Source organism: Dama dama, chromosome 14 (assembly GCF_033118175.1).
Source record: "Dama dama isolate Ldn47 chromosome 14, ASM3311817v1, whole genome shotgun sequence".
NCBI classification, from domain to species: domain Eukaryota; kingdom Metazoa; phylum Chordata; class Mammalia; order Artiodactyla; family Cervidae; genus Dama; species Dama dama.
In genome coordinates, this window is record NC_083694.1 from 71,689,546 (window position 1) to 71,712,313 (window position 22,768).

General features: G+C 36.0%; 1 protein-coding gene across 1 annotated transcript in view; it reads right to left on the minus strand.

The window, feature by feature from the left end:
- The window catches only part of LOC133069692 (membrane cofactor protein-like), a 54,792-nt gene that overhangs the window by 9,179 nt on the left and 22,845 nt on the right, over positions 1-22,768 (minus strand). Inside the window, exons 6-10 of the mRNA XM_061161283.1 lie at positions 20,978-21,160; positions 13,865-13,912; positions 9,847-9,900; positions 9,110-9,145; positions 8,260-8,575 (exon numbers count right to left, since the gene is read on the minus strand). Coding sequence (XP_061017266.1) covers positions 8,260-8,575; positions 9,110-9,145; positions 9,847-9,900; positions 13,865-13,912; positions 20,978-21,160 — 637 coding nt within the window. The remainder of the gene's footprint in view (positions 1-8,259; positions 8,576-9,109; positions 9,146-9,846; positions 9,901-13,864; positions 13,913-20,977; positions 21,161-22,768) is intronic.

The window sequence follows — 22,768 nt, forward strand, 5'->3', positions numbered from 1 at the left end:
GGGATCCTACTCTAAAATTTGAGAGTTAAGAAACAGAAAACTGTAGCAGAATATTTTAACCTTAGGACCATTTTTCATCAGGTATTTAAAATGATGTTTAGTGACTTTAAAAGTGTCTACTACAGTGCTTTTGTACTTTGTGATGGAAGCTGCAGCAGGCAACTGTGTTCCCAAATCATCCTAAATACAAAATTACATCACACCCATTTTCTATCCATGGTTAACAGCAATTTGGGATTATCTGCGCTCAGTATCCTACTTCCACAGTTATTCCTAGAAATAGAACACAGTCTTATAAAGAAGTCTCTAAGGCAAAAACAACCAATTTAGGGAATGGGGAAAGATTATGGACATTCAACAGCGTAAAGAACATAATAGAAATCTTAAGCTTTTTTTTTTAAAGCTTAGCACTACCCACAACCTTTTTTAAAGCATATGTAGAAATGAAGAGTCTTTTAAAACTCTGATTATCTTAAGGAGAAGAAAAAATTGCCAATAATATTGATGATGCCTCTTCAGATTTCAAGAATATGGGCACATCAGTAATGATCTACACCCTAGTTTCTCAAAGCAAAGTCCAGGCCCAGCAGCATCATTACCTGGGAGCTCATTAGAGATGCAAGACATCAGGCTGTACACCAGACCTAATGAACCTGCATTTTAACAAGATGCTCTGTGACTGACGTAGATATTAAAGGAAGAGAAGCACTGTCCTAAACTCAAAGAGAAAGGCATACCTCCCCCACATTAGTCACTTCAGCTATTAAAATGATACAGAACTTAAAAAGGTCAGAGAGGGCTTCCAGTCTTAAAGTGGATGTAAAATTAAGCTGTTCCATAACACTGAATTTCTAGTTGCCCATGTTCCTGTCATGAATGGATAACATATATCCAAAAGTATTTGCATGTACAGTTGACCTTTGAAAAACAGGAGCTTGAACTATGCAGGTCCACTTGCAGCTGGACTGTTTTCAGTAGAAGCGGACTATAGGACGGCGGCATCTGCAGCTGGTCGAATTGTAAATGCAGAGCCACGGACTGGCAGTGGATGTGGGAGAATAAAGGTAAAACTATGTGTGGATTTTCGACTGCACCTCTAATCACCTTGTAATGAACAGTCAGCCATACCTTATATTTTAGCAAAAACAATTATTAATTACCCTTCCCACACTACTTTTTGAAAATATTTTTTTCTTAAATTATGCTACTGCATGTATGATTAATTATGTTTCACTGGTTACAGATATAATATCTTTCCAATATATTTTACAATTTTAGTGTGGCATTTTTTTGTTTTCTTTACAAAGATAATTTAGATATTATGTTGTAAAATATGGGCTTTTTCTTAAAATTGAGAGATAGCACTGTCTTAGCTTTAGGTGTACTTATTATATATATATATAATATAATATATTATATATATATATATAATACCACAAAATGAACATTACAGTGTCTTGTAGATATCCAACACCATACATATGTACAGACTATTTTTTTCTTGTGATAAGAACCTTTTATACTCTCTTTAGAACTTTCAATATGCAATACAGTATTACTAGAGTCACCGTGCAGTACATTACATCCCCATGACTTATAACTGGAAGTTTGTAACTTTTGACTTCTTTCACCTAATTTGCCAAACCCCCAGCTCCTGCCTCTGGCCCTACCTGTTTTCTCCATGTATGAGCTTTTTTTTTTTTTTTTCTTTCTTTCTTTCTTTTTTGAAAAATTCCACATATAAGTGAGGTCATACAATATTTGTCTTTCTTTATCTGATTTATTTCACTTAGAAAAATGCCCTCAAGGTCCATGTCCATCCATATTGCTGCAAATGGCAAGATTCCATTCTTTGTTGTGGCTTAATAATATTCTATTATCTATCTATCTACCTATCTCTCACATTTTCTTTATCCATTCATCCATCAATAGACGCTTACATTGTTTCTGTATCTAGGCTAATGAATAATGCTGCAATGAATATTGGGGTACAGATATCTTTTCAAGTTAGTGTTTTCATTTCCTTTGGATAAATACCCAGAGTGGAACTGCTGCATTGTATGGTAGTTGTATTTTTTATATTTTGAGGAACCTTGATTATGAGATGATATAACATTTGGGGTTTTGATTGGCATTTCCCTGATGATTAGTAATGTTGAGCATCTTTTCATGTAACTATTGGTGATCTATATCTTTTCTTTGGAAAATGTCCATTCAGATCCTATTCCCATTTTAAATCACATTGTTTGATGTTTTATTACTGAGTGGTGTGAGTTCTTCATGTATTTTGGAAATATATATTTTTTGCAATTATTTTCTTTCATTCAGTAGATTGCCCTTTCATTTTGTTGATGATTTCCTTTGCTGTACAGAAGTTTTTTTAGTTTGATGTGAAGTGAAGTCACTCAGTCGTGTCCAGCTTCTTGCAACCACATGGACTGTAGCCTACCAGGCTCCTCTATCCATGGGATTTTGTACTAGAGTGGGTTGCCACTTCCTTCTCCAGGGGACCTTCCCACCCCAGGGATCAAACCCGGGTCTCCCGCATTGCAGGCAGACACTTCACTGTCTGAGCCACCAGGGAAGCCCAGTTTGATGTAGTCCCCTTGTTTATTTTTATTTTATTGCCTTTGCTATTGGTGTCAAATTTAAAAAATATCATTGCTGAGATGGATATCAATGAGCTTCTGCTTACATTTTCTTCTAAGAGTTTTATGAGTTTAGGTCTTATGATCAAGTCTTGAATCTATTTTGAGTTAACTTTCCTGGATGGTGTAAGATGATAGTCCAGTTTTATTCTTTTGCATATAGCTGTTCAGTTTTCCTGACACCATAATGGACCATATGAGTGTGGGTTTATTTCAGGGCTCTCTATTCTGTCCCATTGATCTATGTGACTGCTTTTAGGCTAACACTGCATACGCATGTGCAGAGAATGCTGTTCTCTCTGAGCTTCTGAATTAATCTGGGGAAACTCTGTCTACTTGTCAGGGCTTCACTTAGTCCTTGCCCTCCAGCACCTGTAGCTTTTAAACATCTCTTCCATCACTTTGTTTCTTAGAAATGTGAACCAAAGGAAATATGTAAAATGTCTCTATGTATTTCAGAGGTAATTAAATTGAATATAATGAGCTAAAAAAATAAGATTTCTAGAGCATTATAATACAGTTTGAAACCATGGAGCATGGTCTCCAGCTGCTTTTTTTTTTTCCTTAAGATTGCTTTGACCATTTGTGGTCCTTTGGCTTATATGAAATTTTTAGGATTGTTTGCTCTATTTCTGTGAAAAATGCCATTGGAATTTTGATAGGGATTACACTAAATCTATAGATTGCTTTGGTTAGTCTGAACATGTTAACAGTGTTAATTCTTCTGATCCAAGAACATGAAATATCTTTCCATTTATTTATCTTCTTCAATTTCTTTAATTAATGACATAATTTTCTGTATACAGGTCTTCCAGCTCCTTGGTTAAATACAGGTACTTTTTTTTGTTTTGATGTTATTGTAAATGAGACTGTTTGATTAATTTCTCTTTCTGATAGTTTGTTGTTAAAGTAAGAGATGCAACAGATATTTGTGTGTTAATTTTGTATTTTGTAACTTTACTGAATTTGTTTATTAGTTCTAAAAGATCCCTGGCTTTTAAGGTTTTCTATATATAATATCATGTCTCCTGCAAATAGTGACAGTTTCACTTTTTCCTTTTGAATTTGTATGATGTTTTTTTCTTCTCTGATTTCTGTGGCTTGGTGTTCCAATTCTATGTTGAATAAAATGGCAATGTTGATGTTGAATAAAATGGTTTGTCTTGTTCCTGATATTAGAGTAAAAGTTTTAAGCTTTTAACTACTGATTATGATATTAGCTGTGAACCTGTCATTATGGCCTTTATTATATTCAGGTATGTACCTTTTGTACCCACTTAACTCAGAGTTTTTATCATAAATGGATGCTAAATTTTGTCAAATGCTTTTTATGCATCTGTTGTAGGGAGCAGCGCTGCCCTTTGCTGGAGCAGCCATGAAGAGATATCACATGTCCAAGGTAAGAGAAACCCAAGGAAAACGGTAGGTGCTGAGAGAGGGCATCAGAGGGTAGACAGATTGAAACCACAATCACAGAAAACTAGCCAATCTGACACATGGACCACAGCCTTGTCTAACTCAATGAAACTAAGCCATGCTGTGTGGGGCCACCCAAGATGGTCATGGTGGACAGGTCTGACAGAATGTGGCCCACTGGAGAAGGCAGTGGCAAAACACTTCAGTATTCTTGCCTTGAGAACCTCATGAACAGTGTGAAAAGGCAAAAAGACAGGACACTGAAAGATGAACTCCCCAGGTCAGTAGGTGCCCAATATGCTATTGGAGATCAGTGGAGAAATAATGCCAGAAAGAATGAAGGGATAGAGCCAAAGCAAAAACAACACCCAGTTGTGGATGTGACTGGTGATAGAAGCAACGTCTGATGCTATAAAGAGAAATATTGCATAGGAACCTGGAATGTTAGGTCCATGAATCAAGGTAAATTGGAAGTGGTCAAACAGGAGATGGCAAGAGTGAACATCGACATTCTAGGAATCAGTGAACTAAAATGGACTGGAATGGGTGAATTTAACTCAGATGACCATTATATCTACTACTGTGGGCAGGAATCCCCTAGAAAAATGGAGTAGCCTTCATAGTCAACAAAAGAGTCCAAAACGCAGTACTTGGATGCTGTCTCAAAAATGACAGAAAGATCTCTGTTCGTTTCCAAGGCAAACCATTCAATATCACAGTAATCCAAGTCTATGCCCCTACCAGTAACACTGAAGAAGCTGAAGTTCAATGGGTCTATGAAGAACTACAAGCCCTTCTAGAACTAACACCCCAAAAAGATGTCCTTTTCATTATAGGGGATTGGAATGCAAAAGTAGGAAGTCAAGAAACACCTGGAGTAACAGGCAAATTTGGCCTTGGGAGTACAGAATGAAGCAGGGCAAAGGCTGACAGAGTTCTGCCAAGAAAACGCACTGGTCATAACAAACACCTCTTCCTATAACACAAGAGAAGACTCTACACATGGACATCACCAGATGGCCAACACTGAAATCCGATTGATTATATTCTTTGCAGCCAAAGATGGAGAAGCTCTATACAGTCAGCAAAAATAAGACCAGGAGTTGACTGTGGCTCAGATCATGAACTCCTTATTACCAAATTCAGACTGAAACTGAAGAAAGTGTGGAAAACCACTAGACCATTCAGGTATGACCTAAATCAAATCCCTTATGATTAAACAGTGGAAGTGAGAAATAGATTTAAGGGACTAAATCTGATAGACAGAGTGCCTAATGAACTATGGACAGAGGTTCGTGACATTGTACATCAAGACCATCCCCAAGAAAAAGAAATGCAAAAGAGCAAAATGGCTGTCTGAGGAGGCCTTACAAATAGCTGTGAAAAGAAGAGAAGCAAAAAGCAAAGGAGAAAAGGAAAGATATGCCCATTTGAATGCAGAGTTACAAAGAATAGCAAGGAGAGATAAGAAAGCCTTCCTCATCAATCAATGCAAAGAAATAGAGGAAAACAATAGAATGGGAAAGACTAGAGATCTCTTCAAGAAAATTAGAGATACCAAGGGGACATTTCATGCAAAGATGGGCTCAATAAAGGTCAGAAATGGTATGGCCCTAACAGAAGGAGAAGATATTCAGAAGAGGTGGCAAGAAGACACAGAAGAACTGTACGAAAAAGATCTTCATGACCCAGATAATCACACTGGTGTGATCACTCACCTAGAGTCAGACATCCTGGAATGTGAAATCAAGTGGGCCTTAGGAAGCATCACTACGAACAAAGCTAGTGGAGGTGATGGAATTCCAGTTGAGCTATTTCAAATTCTAAAAGATGATGCTGTGAAAGTGCCACACTCAATATGCCAGCAAATTTGGAAAACTCAGCAGTGGCCACAGGACTGGAAAAGGTCCGCTTTCATTCCAATCCCAAAGAAAGGCAATGCCAAAAAATGCTCAAACTACCGCACAATTGCACTCATCTCACATGCTAGTAAAGTAATGCTCAAAATTCTCCAAGCCAGGCTTCAGCAATATGTGAACTGTGAACTTCCAGATGTTCAAGCTGGTTTCAGAAAAGGCAGAGGAACCAGATAAAATTGCCAACCTTCACTGTATCATCAAAAAAGCAAGAGAGTTCCAGAAAATGATCTATTTCTGCTTTATTGACTATGCCAAAGCCTTTGACTGTGGATCACAATAAACTATGGAAAATTCTGAAGGAGATGGGAATACCAGACCACCTGAGCTGCCTCTTGAGAAACCTGTATGCAGGTCAGGAAGCAACAGTTAGAACTGGACATGGAACAACAGACTGGTTCCAAATAGGAAAAGGAGTACTTCAAGGCTGTATATTGTCACCCTGCTTATTTAACTTATATGCAGAGTACATCATGAGAAACGCTGGGCTGGAAGAAGCACACACTGGAATCAAGATTGCCAGGAGAAATATCAATAACCTCAGATATGCAGATGACACCACCCTTATGGCAGAAAGTGAAGAAGAACTGAAGAGCCTCTTGATGAAAGTGAAAGAGGAGAGTAATAAAGTTGGTTTAAAGCTCAACATTCAGAGAACTAAGGTCATGGGCATCTGGTCCTATCACTTCATGGCAAATAGATGGGGAAACAGTGGCAGATTTTAGTTTTGGGGGCTCCAAAATCACTGCAGATGGTGATTGCAGCCATGAAATTAAAAGACACTTGGTCCTTGGAAGGAAAGTTATGACCAACCTAGACAGCATATTAAAAAGCAGAGACATTACTCTGTCAACAAAGATCCGTCTAGTCAAGGCTATGGTTTTTCCAGTGGTCATGTATGGATGTGAGAGTTGGACTCTAAAGAAAGCTGAGCGCAGAAGAATTGATGCTTTTGAAGTGTGGTGTTGGAGAAGATTCTTGAGAGTCCCTTGGACTGCAAGGAGATCCAATCAGTCCATCCTAAAGAGATCAGTCCTGGGTGTTCATTGGAAGGACTGATGCTGAAGCTGAAACTCCAATACTTTGGCCACCTGATGCGAACAGCTGACTCATTGGAAAAGACCCCGATGCTGGGAAAGATTGAGGGCAGGAGGAGAAGGGGACGACAGAGGATGAGATGGTTGGATGGCATCACCAACTCAATGGACATGAGTTTAGGTGGACTCCGGGAGTTGGTGATAGACAAGGAAGCCTGGCTGCTGTGGTTCATGGGGTCGCAAAGAGTCGGACACGACTAATCCACTGGACTGAACTGATTGGTAAGATTGTATAACTTTTATTCTATATTTTGTTAATGTGGTGTAGCACATTGATTATTTTGCAGATGTGAACCATCCTTGCATCACTGCTACAAATTCTACTTGATCACAGTGTGTGATCCATTTAATGTTTGTTGAATTCTGTTAAGGATTTTTTATGCCTATGTTAATCAGGTTTATTAGCCATGACTTATTCCTAATATTTCATTAAACTGTGAATTATTTCCTTAAAATTTAAGTTTTATGTTTAAAACCTCTATTTTCCTTAAACAATATGAATTTGTGCACTTTTAAAATTCTCAGTACCTCTAGCAGACTTTTTTCATTTTTATAGATCAAGAGAAAGCTAATGAGATGCCTTGTAAATCCTACTCCTTTCAGTAATTTTAACCCCATCAGTTTCACTGCCACTTAGCAAATTAAGAAAACATAAAGGGGAAATCAAATAATGCTGCTTTTAATTCTTCAGTATAACATATAAATAACTTTAAATGAAATCAGTTTTTAGCTACACAGCTTCTTACACTGACCTACGTTACACAGACAAATGGAGATCTTCATCATAAAAATTCTAGTGACTATAAATGCCAAAGTCTTCACAGTGAACCACTTAAAAGTTCATCTGGGCCACTAGTCCAATCTAGGGATGAGGAAGATATACCTTGGGTGGGGAAAACCCCATAACCATGCATGATTTGCTGTAGAACTTATACCTCAAACTCCACAGAAATTTTTCTTACATAGTAGCTGAAAAAATTCTGCACAAATTCCTCCTGTTGCAGTGATATTAAAAGCAGCTAAAAACATTTCTAATAATGAAATGAAATTCAGACAGTGTACTCATGCAGGCACATTCAAAAAAATATATAGCATGCAATACAGAAGACAAACAAAACTGCACAAAAATATGTCAAAAGTAAAAAGGCTAGAATAAGTTAGAGGAAATGTGTTTTGATTTACCCTTTCATCTGCTTCTCCTCTTTCTGCTTCTTGTCTTTCTCCTTCTTCTCCTTTTCCTTCTCCTTCTTCTCCTTCTCTTTCTCCTTCATCTCCTTTTCCTTCTTCTCCTTCATCTCCTTTTCTTTCTCCTTCCTCTCCTTCTCTTTCTTCTCCTCCTTCTCCTTCCTCTCCTTCTCCTTCCTCTCCTCCTTCTCTCTCATTTCCCTCTCTTCCTTCTCTTTTATTTCCTTCGCCTTCTCTTTCATGTCCTTCTCTTCCTTCTTCCCACTGAAAAGACATCTGTACAGGCACGTACAAACTACTATAACAGCAACAACTACAAGAAAACAGGAAACAAATGACATAGGATACTGAAAAACTAACTACCAAGATTCCAAACCAAGCAGAAGAAATCAATGTTAGTTATGTTTATTTCTGACCATTTTCTAAGATCAGAAAATATTACTTTATTTAAGCCCATGTACATTTACATTCCATCTTGATTCTTCAGTATCTAAATCCAGCCCCCTGGAATCACTTGAACAGTCCACAGTAAGTTAGAGCCCTTACTTAATTTAGAAAATTATCCAAAGCATATTTGGGAAGTATACTCACAGAACCAAAGGTCACAGTCATTTCCATGACCAATTGGAAAAACATGTATTATTTAGGGTTTGTTACTAAGAGGACATGTAGAATATAAAACAACATACAATCACCAACATAAGGCAGTATATCATAGAAAAGATCAGGTATTAGTAGACTGTTGTACTGCAAAACTATAGTAACCGAAAATCATTGAAAAAATAATGCACATCTCATCTTCATATTACATCATTATTTAAGTGGTATTAAAATATGAGATACTTACTTGCAGTAAGAATAGCCAGAGCAATGATTCCTGCATCTGAGAAACAATTTTAAAAGTTTTGAAGATATGGAACACATATGGATCCCAGATAGCAGCTATACTTTAATTTTGATCAGATCATCTAACAACTACAGCAAAAATGTTTATCAATCTAGTTTGAGCATGACTGCTGAGTGCATCCAAGTCATTTTGATCACAGAACCCTTTTAAATAGATTCCAGGTACAGGATCCATCTTGTTACACTCTTAACAGGAGCCTCCCTATTCATTGTGCTGTGCTATAGCTTCCAGACCAGGTTACTGAGTACAGCTTATTAGGGGCTTCCTAAGTGGCTCAGTGGTAAAGAATCTGTCTGCCAATGCAGGATATGCAAGAGATAAGGTTCAATCCCTGGGCTGGGAAGATCCCCTGGAGGAGGAAATGGCAACCCACTCCAGCATTCTGGTAGGCTTACAGTCCATGGGGTCACAATGAATTGGACATGACTTAGTGATTTAGCACACAAGCACATCAAGACTATTGGAATTCACCAGATTAGAGAAAATTACCTACAAGTGTCTATATATACCACCACTTAACATTTGTCATGGTATCTGCATTAATAAAATAATTGTAAATGTCAATTATTACTATTTGTGACACATTGCTTCTTCCCTACCTACCAAGATTGAACCATGATGTTTCCATATAGAAATCTAAGTTTCATAATGCAGGTTATTAATAATCAAAATAATACCTAAATCCTCAAAGTCTTCAAGTGATGGTATTTCTTCAACGGGATTGGGATATCCTAGGGGAAAAAAATTGGAAGTAAGTTAAAAGGAAGACTAAATAAACCTTAAAGATCTATAAATTCATTGCTGTTGGTTTTGCACCTTTTCATAATTCATAATTATAATTTAATTTTCCTTATAAATTATATTAATGTTTCTCATTTAAAGTTGCATCATTAAATATTATAAACTTTTATTTTACTTTATATTATATTATTATATTCAATGCCATTAGCATTATTCTTCTGGTCTGTTGATAGCCCTGTGACTAACTCTATGTACAGCAAGCAAATTTATCATCAGCATACTCTTAAAATCAGCCTTGAATTCAATGTGATTCTAGATAAAGGAGGGCTTAAAAGTGATTTAGAAATTGCTCTGGAGTAGACTCCTCAACATAATACTGGTCATTTATACAATACTCATAGCTAACTAACATCATACTCAATGTTGAACAACTAAAACCTTATTTTCAGGTCAAGAACAAGACAGAATTCCTGCTTGTGCCACTTCAAGTCAACATAATATTGGAAGTTTGGGTCACAGTTATTATGCAAAAAAGAAATTAAAAATATCCAGATGGGAAGGAAAAAATAAAATGATCGGTTTATCGATGACACAATCTTTCACATAGAAAGCTCTCTAAAGATCACACATACATTCACACAAATGCACACAGCGCTAGAACTAGTACATTAACTCTGCAAAGCTGAAGGATCCAAAATCAACACACAAAACACAGCTGTGTTTCTATACACTAACAATGAACAATCCGAAAAGGGAAGGGAGCAAACAATTCAACTCACAATGGCATAAAAAATAATAAAATACTCAAATAAGTTCAACCAAGAAGATAAAAGACTTGTACATTGAAAACTATTTAAAAAATGCTGAAAGGACGTGAAGAAGATTTAAATAAATGAAGAAGATTTCAAAACTTACTAAAAAGCTACAATAGTCAGGACAATACTGGCATAAATACAGACATACAGACCAATGGTATAGAATAGAGGGCCCAGAAATAAACCCTTGCTTATATGGTGGTCAAGTGATTGTTCACAAGGGTGCTAAGAGCATTCAAAGGGGAAAGGGTAGCTTTTTTCAACAAACGATTTTCAGAAAGCTGGATATCCATATGCAAAGAATGAAATTTGACATCTATGTTATACCATATACAAAAAGTAATTAAAAATGAATCAAAAAACAAAAGACATAGAACTGTAAAACGCTTAGAAGAAAATAAAGAGGACAATTTTATAATATTGAACTGGAAACGATTTCTTAGATGTGACATCAAAAGCACATGTAACAAAGAGAAAAACAGATACATCAGACTCTATCAAAACTAAGAACTTTTGTGTATCAAAGGGCACTATTAATAGAGTGAAAAGCAACTCACAGAATGAGCAGAAACATCTGCAAATAATAAACATGATAAGGGATTAATATCCAAAATACATCATACACTTCTAAAACCCAACAACAACACCAACAAAAAACCATTTTACAAATAGGCAAGAGACATGAATAGACATTTATCCAAAGAAGATATATAAATGGCCAAGTAGCACATGAAAAGCTGCTCATATTGCTAATCATTAGGGAAATGCAAATAAAAGTAATGAGATACTACATCACACCTGTTAACTAACATAGATAATCCCGGTTATTATAAAAACCAGAAATTAACATGTATTGGAAAAGAGGGCAAGAAATTAGAAACTTTTCACTGGTGGGAATGAAAATGGCGCAGCCAATTTAAAACTTTTTTTTTTTTTAAACGGAGGACCGTATTTTCAGTTCCTCTGAAAAATAAACAAGAATTAACATATAACCCAATAATTCCACTCCATGGTATATACCCACCCCCAAAAATTCAAAACAGGGACTCCAAACAGATACTTAGATGCCAATATTCTGAGAGGCATCATTTAGAATTGTAAAAAGGTAAAAACAACCCGGTATCTATTGACAGATGAAATTACAAATAAAATGTGGTATATACAAACACTGGAATATTTTCAGCCATAAAAGGAATAAAGTTTGGATATAAGGTGGATGAGCTTTGAAGACATTATGCTAAGAGAATTAACCCAGACACAAAAAGACACATGCAAAATTCTAATTAAATGAGGTATCTAGGTAAGTTAAACTCACAGATACAGAAAGCAGAATAGAGGCTACTGAAGGTGGGATGATGGTGGAGAAAGAAGCATTACTGCTCATAATGGGCATAAAGTTTACTTTCAAGTGGTGAAAAGCTTTAGAGATAGTAGTGATGGTTGTTCAACAATGTGAATACATTTAATGCTACTCAATTGGCTGAAGTGGTATGAAAAATTAAATAAAAGTTGATCTCAAAACACTTGGGAGAAAAGACAAGTTATTCAACAAATGGTGTCACTTTGCCATTGGATGGGGGTTGGGTGAAGTGAAGAAGGATCCAATCTCATTCCATATCATAATAAATTTCAGATGTACCAAAGAATGCAATCAGTATGCATGATTGATATGTTTATATAATTTTGGCATGGGGAAATCCTGAAGCTTTTATAAGAAAGACACAACACTCATAGCCATCAGACAAAAGATCCATACATCCAGTTACCTATTAATATACAACTTTTGCACACATAAATGGCCTCTGATAGGAGAAGAGTTAAATAAAATATAATGGTGCATATGAAAGTCATCATTTAAAAGGATAAGAATAACTCAAACTATAATCCCAATACAAGACATTAAGTAGAAAAAGGCAAGTTTCAGAAAAATGTGAACAGTATGGTGTCATTTTTCTTAAGAAAAAAAGAGACACCAAATTAAATGTGTAGCTACACATGTAAGACTTTTGATATATAGAAATAGATACAAAGACACCTTAAACTATTTTTGTTTGTTTTTAGCTTTAATTTTTAAATTTTTCTTAAAATTATGAAAGCATAATAACACATTTTCAGGAGACTTGGCAAATACAGAACAAAGTTACATATAATTCTACTATATATTATAACTATTTTTAAGTAGATAAATTAAGATTTTTAGTTGGAGTTTCAATATCAAAATCTCAAAAGTTAATAGGATGATTAGACAGAAAAGTAGAAGGATATAGTAGACCTGAAAAGCACTATGAACCAGTTCAATGTAATTAAATTTATATAATTTTCACACAAAGGCAGGATACAAATTCTATTCAAGTTCCCATAGACTATAAACCAGGAGACACTGGAACATATCCAATGACATAAAACAAGGTGAAAAATTTCATGGTTTAAAAGTATTGAAATCATACAGAGTCTATTCTCTTATTATTGTGGAATTATGCTAGAAATCATTATCAAAAGATATTTGAAAATAACCTGCATAGTTTCAAGTGCAATGTGACATTTACCAAGAGAATTTTTTGACTTAGCCATTTGAAAGCCTCAATGAAATTAAGGCAAAAAACAAGAAGGCAATTGCAGAGAAGAAAGTATTTAAATGAGAAACTGATGTCAAAATGAGAAGTTAATTTCAAAGATACTTTAAAAAGCCAATCAATCTGGAAATGTTTACTTTTATATGAGGAAGACACCCTAAACTATTAAGAGTGATAATAGTAATAGGCTATAGAAAGATAAGAAGAACTCACCTTTTATTCTGTATACATTGGTAATATTTAAAAACATATATTCATATATAAAACTAGTGACTAGTGAAAGTAAAGCAAAAATAAATAAATAAATTAAAAAAAAATAAACTAACAACCCTCGGAAAAAACTTCATATTAAAGGATTTTGTAAGTTCAAATGAACAATAAAAAATATTTTAGAAACTTAATAGAAAAATGAACAAAAAACATGAATAAATGCACACAATAAAAAGTTCAGTCTCACTGATAATTAAATGCAAAGTAAAATAAAACATATGATTTTGCACCCATATACAGCAACTTTTGCACCTTATAAAGCTCTTAACTAGAAGTAGGATAAAGAATTACTGAACCTGGATATTGTGAAAGTGGAGTCTTTGTTGGATGAGTCGGCCTGTAACCTGGAAAAATAAATTTGACTCCATTCACCAGACATATCAATACAAAATTATGAATTTAATTTTCATTTTTATTCTTTAAAAATTATATTTTAAATAAAAACATAGACTCAGAACTTTGCACTTCTCTTTCTGGGTTTAACCTAAATAAATATTTGCACAAGTACATAAGGGTATATGTACAGAAAGTTCACTACAACTGAGTATTTTATAATGAACATCCTAGTAGATAATTAACTAATAATAAACCATAAAATTTATGTGTTATCTAAAAAAATCCAGGTAGTACCATATTCCATACTTCTTTTTCACTAAGGATTTCTTTGACATTTGTTCACAATTGCACATTTAGATCTGACTTGACACCATTAACTCAGATGACCATTATATCTACTACTGCGGGCAGGAATCCCTTAGAAGAAATGGAGTAGCCATCATAGTCAACAAGAGTCTGAAATGCAGTACTTGGATGCAATCTCAAAAACGACAGAATGATCTCCATTTGTTTCCAAGGCAAACCATTCAACATCACGGTAATCCAAGTCTATGCCCCAACCAATAGTGCTGAAGAAGCTGAAGTTGGATGGTTCTGTGAAAACCTACAAGACTTTCTAGAACTAACATCCCAAAAAGATGTCCTTTTCACTAGATGGGACTGGAATGCAAAAGTAGGAAGTCAAGAAACACCTGGAGTAATAGGCAAATTTGGCCTTGGAGTACAGAATGAAGAAGGGCAAAGGCTAACAGAGTTCCACAAAGAGAACGCACTGGTCATAGCAAACACCCTCTTCCAACAACACAAGAGCAGACTCTACACAGACATCACCAGACGCTCAACACTGAAATCAGACTGATTATATTCTTTGCAGCCAAAGATGGAGAAGCTCTATACAGTCAGCAAAAACAAGACTGGGAGCTGACTGTGGCTCAGATCATGAACTCCTTATTGCCAGATTCAGACTGAAATTGAAGAAAGTAGGGAAAACCACTAGACCATTCAGGTATGACCTAAATCAAATCCCTTATGATTAAACAGTGGAAGTGAGAAATAGATTTAAGGGACTAAATCTGATAGACAGAGTGCCTAATGAACTATGGACAGAGGTTCGTGACATTGTACATCAAGACCATCCCCAAGAAAAAGAAATGCAAAAAAGCAAAATGGCTGTCTGAGGAGGCCTTACAAATAGCTGTGAAAAGAAGAGAAGCAAAAAGCAAAGGAGAAAAGGAAAGATATACCCATTTGAATGCAGAGTTACAAAGACTAGCAAGGAGAGATAAGAAAGCCTTCCTCATCAATCAATGCAAAGAAATAGAGGAAAACAATAGAATGGGAAAGACTAGAGATCTCTTCAAGAAAATTAGAGATACCAAGGGAACATTTCATGCAAGGATGGGCTCAATAAAGGACAGAAATGGTGTGTACCTAACAGAAGGAGAAGATATTCAGAAGAGGTGGCAGAATACACAGAACTGTACGAAAAAGATCTTCATGACCCAGATAATCACGATGGTGTGATCACTCACACTCACCTAGAGCCAGACATCCTGGAATGTGAAATCAAGTGGGCCTTAGGAAGCACCACTATGAACAAAGCTAGTGGAGGTGATGGAATTCCAGTTGAGCTATTTCAAATTCTAAAAGATGATGCTGTGAAAGTGCCACACTCAATATGCCAGCAAATTTGGAAAACTCAGCAGTGGCCACAGGACTGGAAAAGGTCAGCTTTCATTCCAATCCCAAAGAAAGGCAATGCCAAAGAATGCTCAAACTACCGCACAATTGCACTCATCTCACATGCTAGTAAAGTAATGCTCAAAATTCTCCAAGCCAGGCTTCAGCAATATGTGAACTGTGAACTTCCAGATGTTCAAGCTGGTTTTAGAAAAGGCAGAGGAACCAGATCAAATTGCCAACCTTCGCTGTATCATCAAAAAAGCAAGAGAGTTCCAGAAAATGATCTATTTCTGCTTTATTGACTATGCCAAAGCCTTTGACTCTGTGGCTCACAATAAACTATGGAAAATTCTGAAGGAGATGGGAATACCAGACCACCTGAGCTGCCTCTTGAGAAACCTGTATGCAGGTCAGGAAGCAACAGTTAGAACTGGACATGGAACAACAGACTGGTTCCAAATAGGAAAAGGAGTACTTCAAGGCTGTATATTGTCACCCTGCTTATTTAACTTATATGCAGAGTACATCATGAGAAATGCTTGGCAGGAGTAAGCACAAGCTGGAATCAAGACTGCCAGGAGAAATATCAATAACCTCAGATATGCAGATGACATCACCCTTATGGCAGAAGTGAAGAAGAACTAAAGAGCCTCCTGATGAAAGTGAAAGAGGAGAGTAATAAAGTTGGCTTAAAGCTCAACATTCACTCCAACTAGTAAAAATAAATGAAAAAATAAAAAAAAAATTAAAAAATAAATAAATTAATTTTAAAAAATGGCACATCTGAACTATAAAATACTATTTGGCAATAAAAAAGGAATAAGCTATTAATACAAAAAAAAAAGAAAAAAAAGCTCAACATTCAGAAAACTAAGATCATGGGCATCTGGTCCCATTACTTCATGGCAAACAGATGGGGAAACAGTGGCTGACTTTATATTTTTGGGGCTCCAAAATCACTGCAGATGGTGACTGCAGCCATAAAATTAAAAGGCGTTTACTCCTTGGGAGGAAAGTTATGACCAACCTAGACAGCATATTAAAAAGCAGAGACATTACTTTGTCAACAAAGGTCCGTCTAGTCAAGGCTATGGTTTTTCTAGTAGTCATGTATGGATGTGAGAGTTGGACTCTAAAGAAAGCTGAGCACAGAAGAATTGATGCTTTTGAAGTGTGGTGTTGGAGAAGACTCTTGAGAGTCCCTTGGACTGCAAGGAGATCCAACCAGTCCATCCTAAAGGAGATCAGTCCTGGGTGCTCATTGGAAGGACTGATGCTGAAGCTGAAACTCCAATACTTTGGCCACCTGATGTGAAGAGCTGACTCATTGGAAAAGACCCCAATGCTGGGAAAGATTGAGGGCAGGAGGAGAAGGGGACGACAGAGGATGAGATGGTTGGATGGCATCACCGACTCAATGGACATGGGTTTGGGTGGACTCCAGGTGTTGGTGATGGACAGGGAGGCCTGGCATGCTGCGGTTTATAGGGTCACAAAGAGTCAGACACAGCTGAGTGACTGAACTGACTAAAACCACTATATAATGCTAGTGATCCTTTTGTTGGAGTCTTTCTCTAACTGAGGATAAAAAATGACTGACAATCCTATAAGGAGAGTTTATTTTTTATTAAAAGAGGAAAGATTCCTATAGTTTTTTCACACACTTTTTCTCACAAATTATTCACCTCTTCTTCACACAGTAAACTGTATCAGTGTTTTAAAAATCCTTGATTACTGTTCAGTTACTTTGATCAAATTTGACTCTTTGCCAATCTGTAGACAGCAGCATGCCAGGCCCCCCTGTCCTTCACTGTCTCCTGGAGTTTGCTCAGATTCATGTTCATTGAGTCGGTGATGCCATCCAACCATCTCATCCTCTGTCGTCCCCTTCTCCTCCTGCCTTCAATCTTTCCCAGCATCAGGGTCTTTCCCAATGAGTCAGAGCTTCGCATCAGGTGGCCAAAGTATTGGAGTATCAGCTTCAGCATCAACAGCATCATTCCTTCCAATGAATACTCAGGACTGATCTCCTTTAGGATGGACTAGTTTGATCTCCTTGCTGTCCTGGACTCCAAGAGTCCTCCTAGCACCACAATTCAAAAGCATCAATTCTTCAGCATTCAACTTTCTTTATGATCCAACTCTTACATCTGTACAGGGCTACTGGAAAAACCATAACTTTGACTATATGGATCTTTGTGGCCAAAGGGATGTCTCTGATTTTTAATACACTGTCTAGGCTTGTCATAGCTTTTCTTTCAAGGAGCAAGCATCTTAATTTCATGGCTGCAGTCACTGTCCACAGTGATTTTGGAACTGAAGAAAATAAAATCTGTCACTGCTTCTAATTTTACCCCTTCTATTTGCCACGAAGTGGTGAGACCAGATGCCAAGATCTTAGTTTTTTGAATGCTGAGTTTTAAGCCAGCTTTTTTACTCTCCTCTTTCAATTTCATCAAGAGGCTCTTTAGTTCCTCTTCACTTTCTGCCATTAGAGTGGTATCATCTGCATATCTTAAGTTGTTGATACTTTTCTCAGCAATCTCGATCCCAGCTTGTGATTCATCCAGCCTAGCATTTTGCATGATGTGATCTGCATAGAAGTTAAATAAGCAGGGCAACAATACATAGCCTTGTTGTACTCCTTTCCCAATTTTGAACCACTCTGTTGTTCCATGTCCAGTTCTAACTGTTGCTTCTTGCCCTGCATACAGGTTTCTCAGGAGGCAGGTAAGGTAGTCTGGTGTTCCTATCTCTTTAAGCATTTTCCACAGTTCGTTGTGATTCACACATCAAAGTCTTTAGCATAGTCAGTGAACCAGTAGATGCTTTTCTAGAATTCCCTTGCTATGTATGATCCAATGGATGCTGGCAATTTGATCTCTGGTTTGTCTGCCTTTTCTAAACCCAGCTTGTACATCTGGAAGTGTTCATTTCACATATGCTGAAGCTTAGCTTGAAGGATTTTGAGCATTACCTTGCTAGCATGTGAAATGAGCACACTTGTACGATGGTTTGAACATTTGTGGCATCGTCTTTCTTTAGGATTGAAATGAAAACTGACCTTTGCCAGTGGCCACCGATGAGTTTTCCAAATTTGCTGACATATTGAGGGCAGCACTTTAACAGTCATCTTTTAGTACTTTAAATAGCTCAGTTGGAATTCCATCACCTCCATTAGGTTTGTTCATATAATGCTTCTTGACGCCCACTTGACTTCACACCCCAGGACGTCTGGCTTTAGGTGAGTCACGGCAGGATTGTGGTGATTCAGGTCATTAAGACCTTCGTTTGTACAGTTCTTCTCTGTAATCTTGCTACCTCTTCTTTATCTCTTCTGCTTGTTAGGTCCTCGTCATTTGTGTCTTTTATTGTGTGCATCCTTGCATAATATGTTCCATTGATATCTCCAATATTCTTGAAGAGATCGCTAGTCTTTCCCATTCTATTGTTTCCCTCTTTGCATTGTTCACTTAAGGAGGCCTTCTTATCTCTCCTTGCTATTCTCTGGAACTCTGCATTCAGTTGGATAGATCTTTCCTTTTCTCCCTTGCCTTTAGCTTCTCTTCTTTTCTTGGCTATTTGTAAAGCCTCCTCAGACAATCACTTTGCCATCTTGAATTGCTTTTTCTCCTTATGAAATGTTTATGGTCAACTTTTAAAAAGATATCTCAACAAACACTGTATACACCACAGCACATAGTCTCACTAACCATATGAGTAAACATGGATGGGACAATGAGTATAGATTTCAATAAAATATTTACATAAAATATATATTTATATATCATATACATAAATAAATATATTTATATATAAATATATGAGATATACATATACATATATATATATATATATATATATATATATCTCATCCATCAGAAAAACATATTTCTCCACACAAAACTTCATAGCAAAGTACTCAAAGTACTCACCAAAGTACTCAAAGAGGCTACTGGGTACCAGGTTCACAAGAATTACAAAAAGGAGTTCTACTTTCCATGTTAACATGAATAATGCCCCTCAGTACTTTAAAATATTTGGACAATAGGAAACAAATTAGAAGCCAGTAAGTGACATTTGTTTGCGTCAACAGACAACAGGAAACTAGAACCCACAGAAATGATGTTATTTGACTGAGCAGAGCCCCGCTAGGACCCTCAGAGCATTCCGCCCAGGCTAACCCTCTTCTGAGTGTTCCTCTTATCTCTTGCTTCTGATGCAACTAAATAGAAGCAGCCAGAGAAAGCAGCCCTGAAATTAGAAAGACGATTTCTTCCACTGTATCAAAGTCTCTTAAGTCTTAGGAAGAGCAGCTGACATATAGTCCCTGCCAGAAATCCTCCACGTCATTTCAGTAAGTAAAGACTTTTCCTGTTTTTCAGTTGTTAAGAAGTTTACTTTCTGTTGCCAAATAAAAATGTCCAGGAAACAGAAAAATAATAATTGTATGAGATGGGAATGATGGGGGTGGTAGAAATACTGGTATTATTCTGGTGACAGCAGAAATTACCCAGTTTTATGAAAAGAATCAAGACGGCTGCAGTCTCGAAAATGAAACATAATCTTGGATCAGGAAAATATTCTCTAAATGTGATGCTGGAAGTCATACAAGCTGCCTTTTAAGAGCTTTCTAAATGCCAGGCACTGTGCTACAGGGCTTTAAATGGACCTATTTTAACTTTCCTTTCACCCAGTGAGGAAAGCACTAAACCTTTACATGGAAGTAAACTTATGTAAAGTTTACATAACTTGCCCAAGCTTACACACTTGTTGATATCTGCAGACCACAACAAATACTTTTAGAATAACTAAGTATAACTAAATGGCTGTAAATATGTTCTTCTTATTTTTATTACTGAAAATGATGAATGAGTGTAAATCGTATGAATTTAAAGAGTTTTTTGTAAAATATAAGCAAGAAGATACTAAATCTGAATGGCTCAAAATTGTGAGCTTTGTATTGAGAGAAATCACCATTGAAAAAGAAATAATCTAGGGCCAATCAGTTGAGATTACTGCTTTCATTTCATTTATATGAATTATGCCTCTCATTCTTTTCTTGACTTAAATAGGTAAAAATTCTAATGCTCCAGTTTACTTTGAAAGATGGTTCCCCATTTATTTTTATACATAAAAACACTGAGCAACAGAAATAGATACTCCTGCATTATTTGCTAACATAACATGCTAAGACTCCATAAAAACATACCAAAGCACAATAGAATTCTATGTAAATTCTGACATACATCTGCAATGGAAAAGGGTACAAGACAGAGTTAAATACTAAGATTTTTTTCAATTATTCTTATCAATTATTATCAATTTTTTAAATTAGTCTTAAAAACTAAAAGACAAAATTAGAAAAAGCAAAAAGACAACACTTGTACCTTTAATACATGTTGGCATCTCAGGTTCCCAAGTATCATTACCACCACAGAACACTAGGTTGCTGCCATTAAGGTAAAAACCCTGGAGGCATTCAAACACCACCACTGATTGGTACGAAAATTTTTCTCTACTTCCTGACACCATTATTCCATGTTCGAGAAATGGTCGTTCACATTTGACAACTGTAAAGTGGAGAAATTCCAGAATTAATAAAAAGCTGCTTTCACACAGGACCAGAAAAACTAGTGCAAAGTGGGAAGAAAGAGGCCAGCAATAAAAAGCAAGATGCTAATTGGGAAAAAAAAGAAAAGACTTCATTTGTGCATTTGAATTCCAGGGAAACAGATTTAGAAAAACAACATTTTTCCATTTAGAAGAAACTATCATTATAGCTTATTGGCTTTCTACATTTTTTGTATGTTGATCCTATACTTTGTGACCTTGCTAAAACATCAGTCTTTGAGACTATCACGTTGTAAGTGAATACGGACTATTTTATTTCTCTCTTCCCAACATTGTTCAGTCGTTCAGTTGTGTCCGACTCTTTGTGACCCCAAGGACCGTGGCGTGCCAGATTTCCCTTTGTTGAGAAGTCCCATATTCAGTAAGGATCTTGTTTATAATTTTCTTTCAAATTTTTGGTCTGCTTTTGGTATCAGGGTAAAGTCCCCATGAAACGAGTTGAGAAGCACTTGTTTCTCATCTTTCTTGAAGAGTTTGTGTAGAGGTGCTATTATTTATTCCTGCAGTGTAAGGTAGAATTCCCCAAGAAGGCCATCTCTCAGATCAAGGAGGTCTCTGTTCTCATTGTGGGAAGGTTTTTAAGTACAAATTATACTTCCTTAATAGATATAAGACTATTCAGGCTACCTATATCTTTGTGTGGAGATATTTTGGTATATTTTTCTTCAAAGGAATTTGTTAATTTCATTTGTTGTCAAATTTATAAGCATAAATTTGTGATATTACAACTATCAATATAATATTCTTTAATCATCCCTTTAAATATCTGTCTGTATATTAGCAATGTCCTCTTTTTTATTCTTTGTAAAAATTTATTTTTCATTTTTAAACAGCTTTTAAAGGGTACATTCCATTTACAGTTATTACAAAACAGTGACTATGTTCTTCATGTTATACAATACATTCTTGTAGCCTATCTTATAGTCATGCTCCCTACCTCTATATTGCCTCTCTTTCCTCTCCCTGCTAATTAACCAGTAGCTTGTTCTCTGTATCTGTGAGTCTGTTTCTTTTTGTTATATATACTAGTTTGTTGTATTATTTAGATTCTCTATATAAATGATATCATATGATATTTTTCTTTCTCAATTTATTAAATATCTTTTTTCTTTCTTGTCAGCCTAGTTATAGCTTTATTTATTTTATCAATCTTCTCCAACAACTATGGGGTTTCACTGGTTTTCTGTATTATTTTCTCTTTACAATTTTATCGATCTTTCTCTATTTATGATTATCTTATGTCTCCTTATTTTGAGTTTGTTTGCTCTTTCTTTTTTAGTTTTGTAAGGTGGAAGCTTCAGTTATTGACTTGAGACTTTTTTTTTTTGTAACGCAGATTCATGCTATAAATTTCCCTCTAAGCAGTGCTTTTGCTGTATCACACAAATTTTGCTATTTTGATATATCATATTTTTCATTTTTATTCAATTCAGAATGTTCTAACTTTCCTTGTTACTTTAACTATGGGTTATTTATGAGTATCTTTCATAATTTTCAAATATTTGAGAATTTTCTAGATTAGCTGTTTTAATTTCTATGTTTATTCC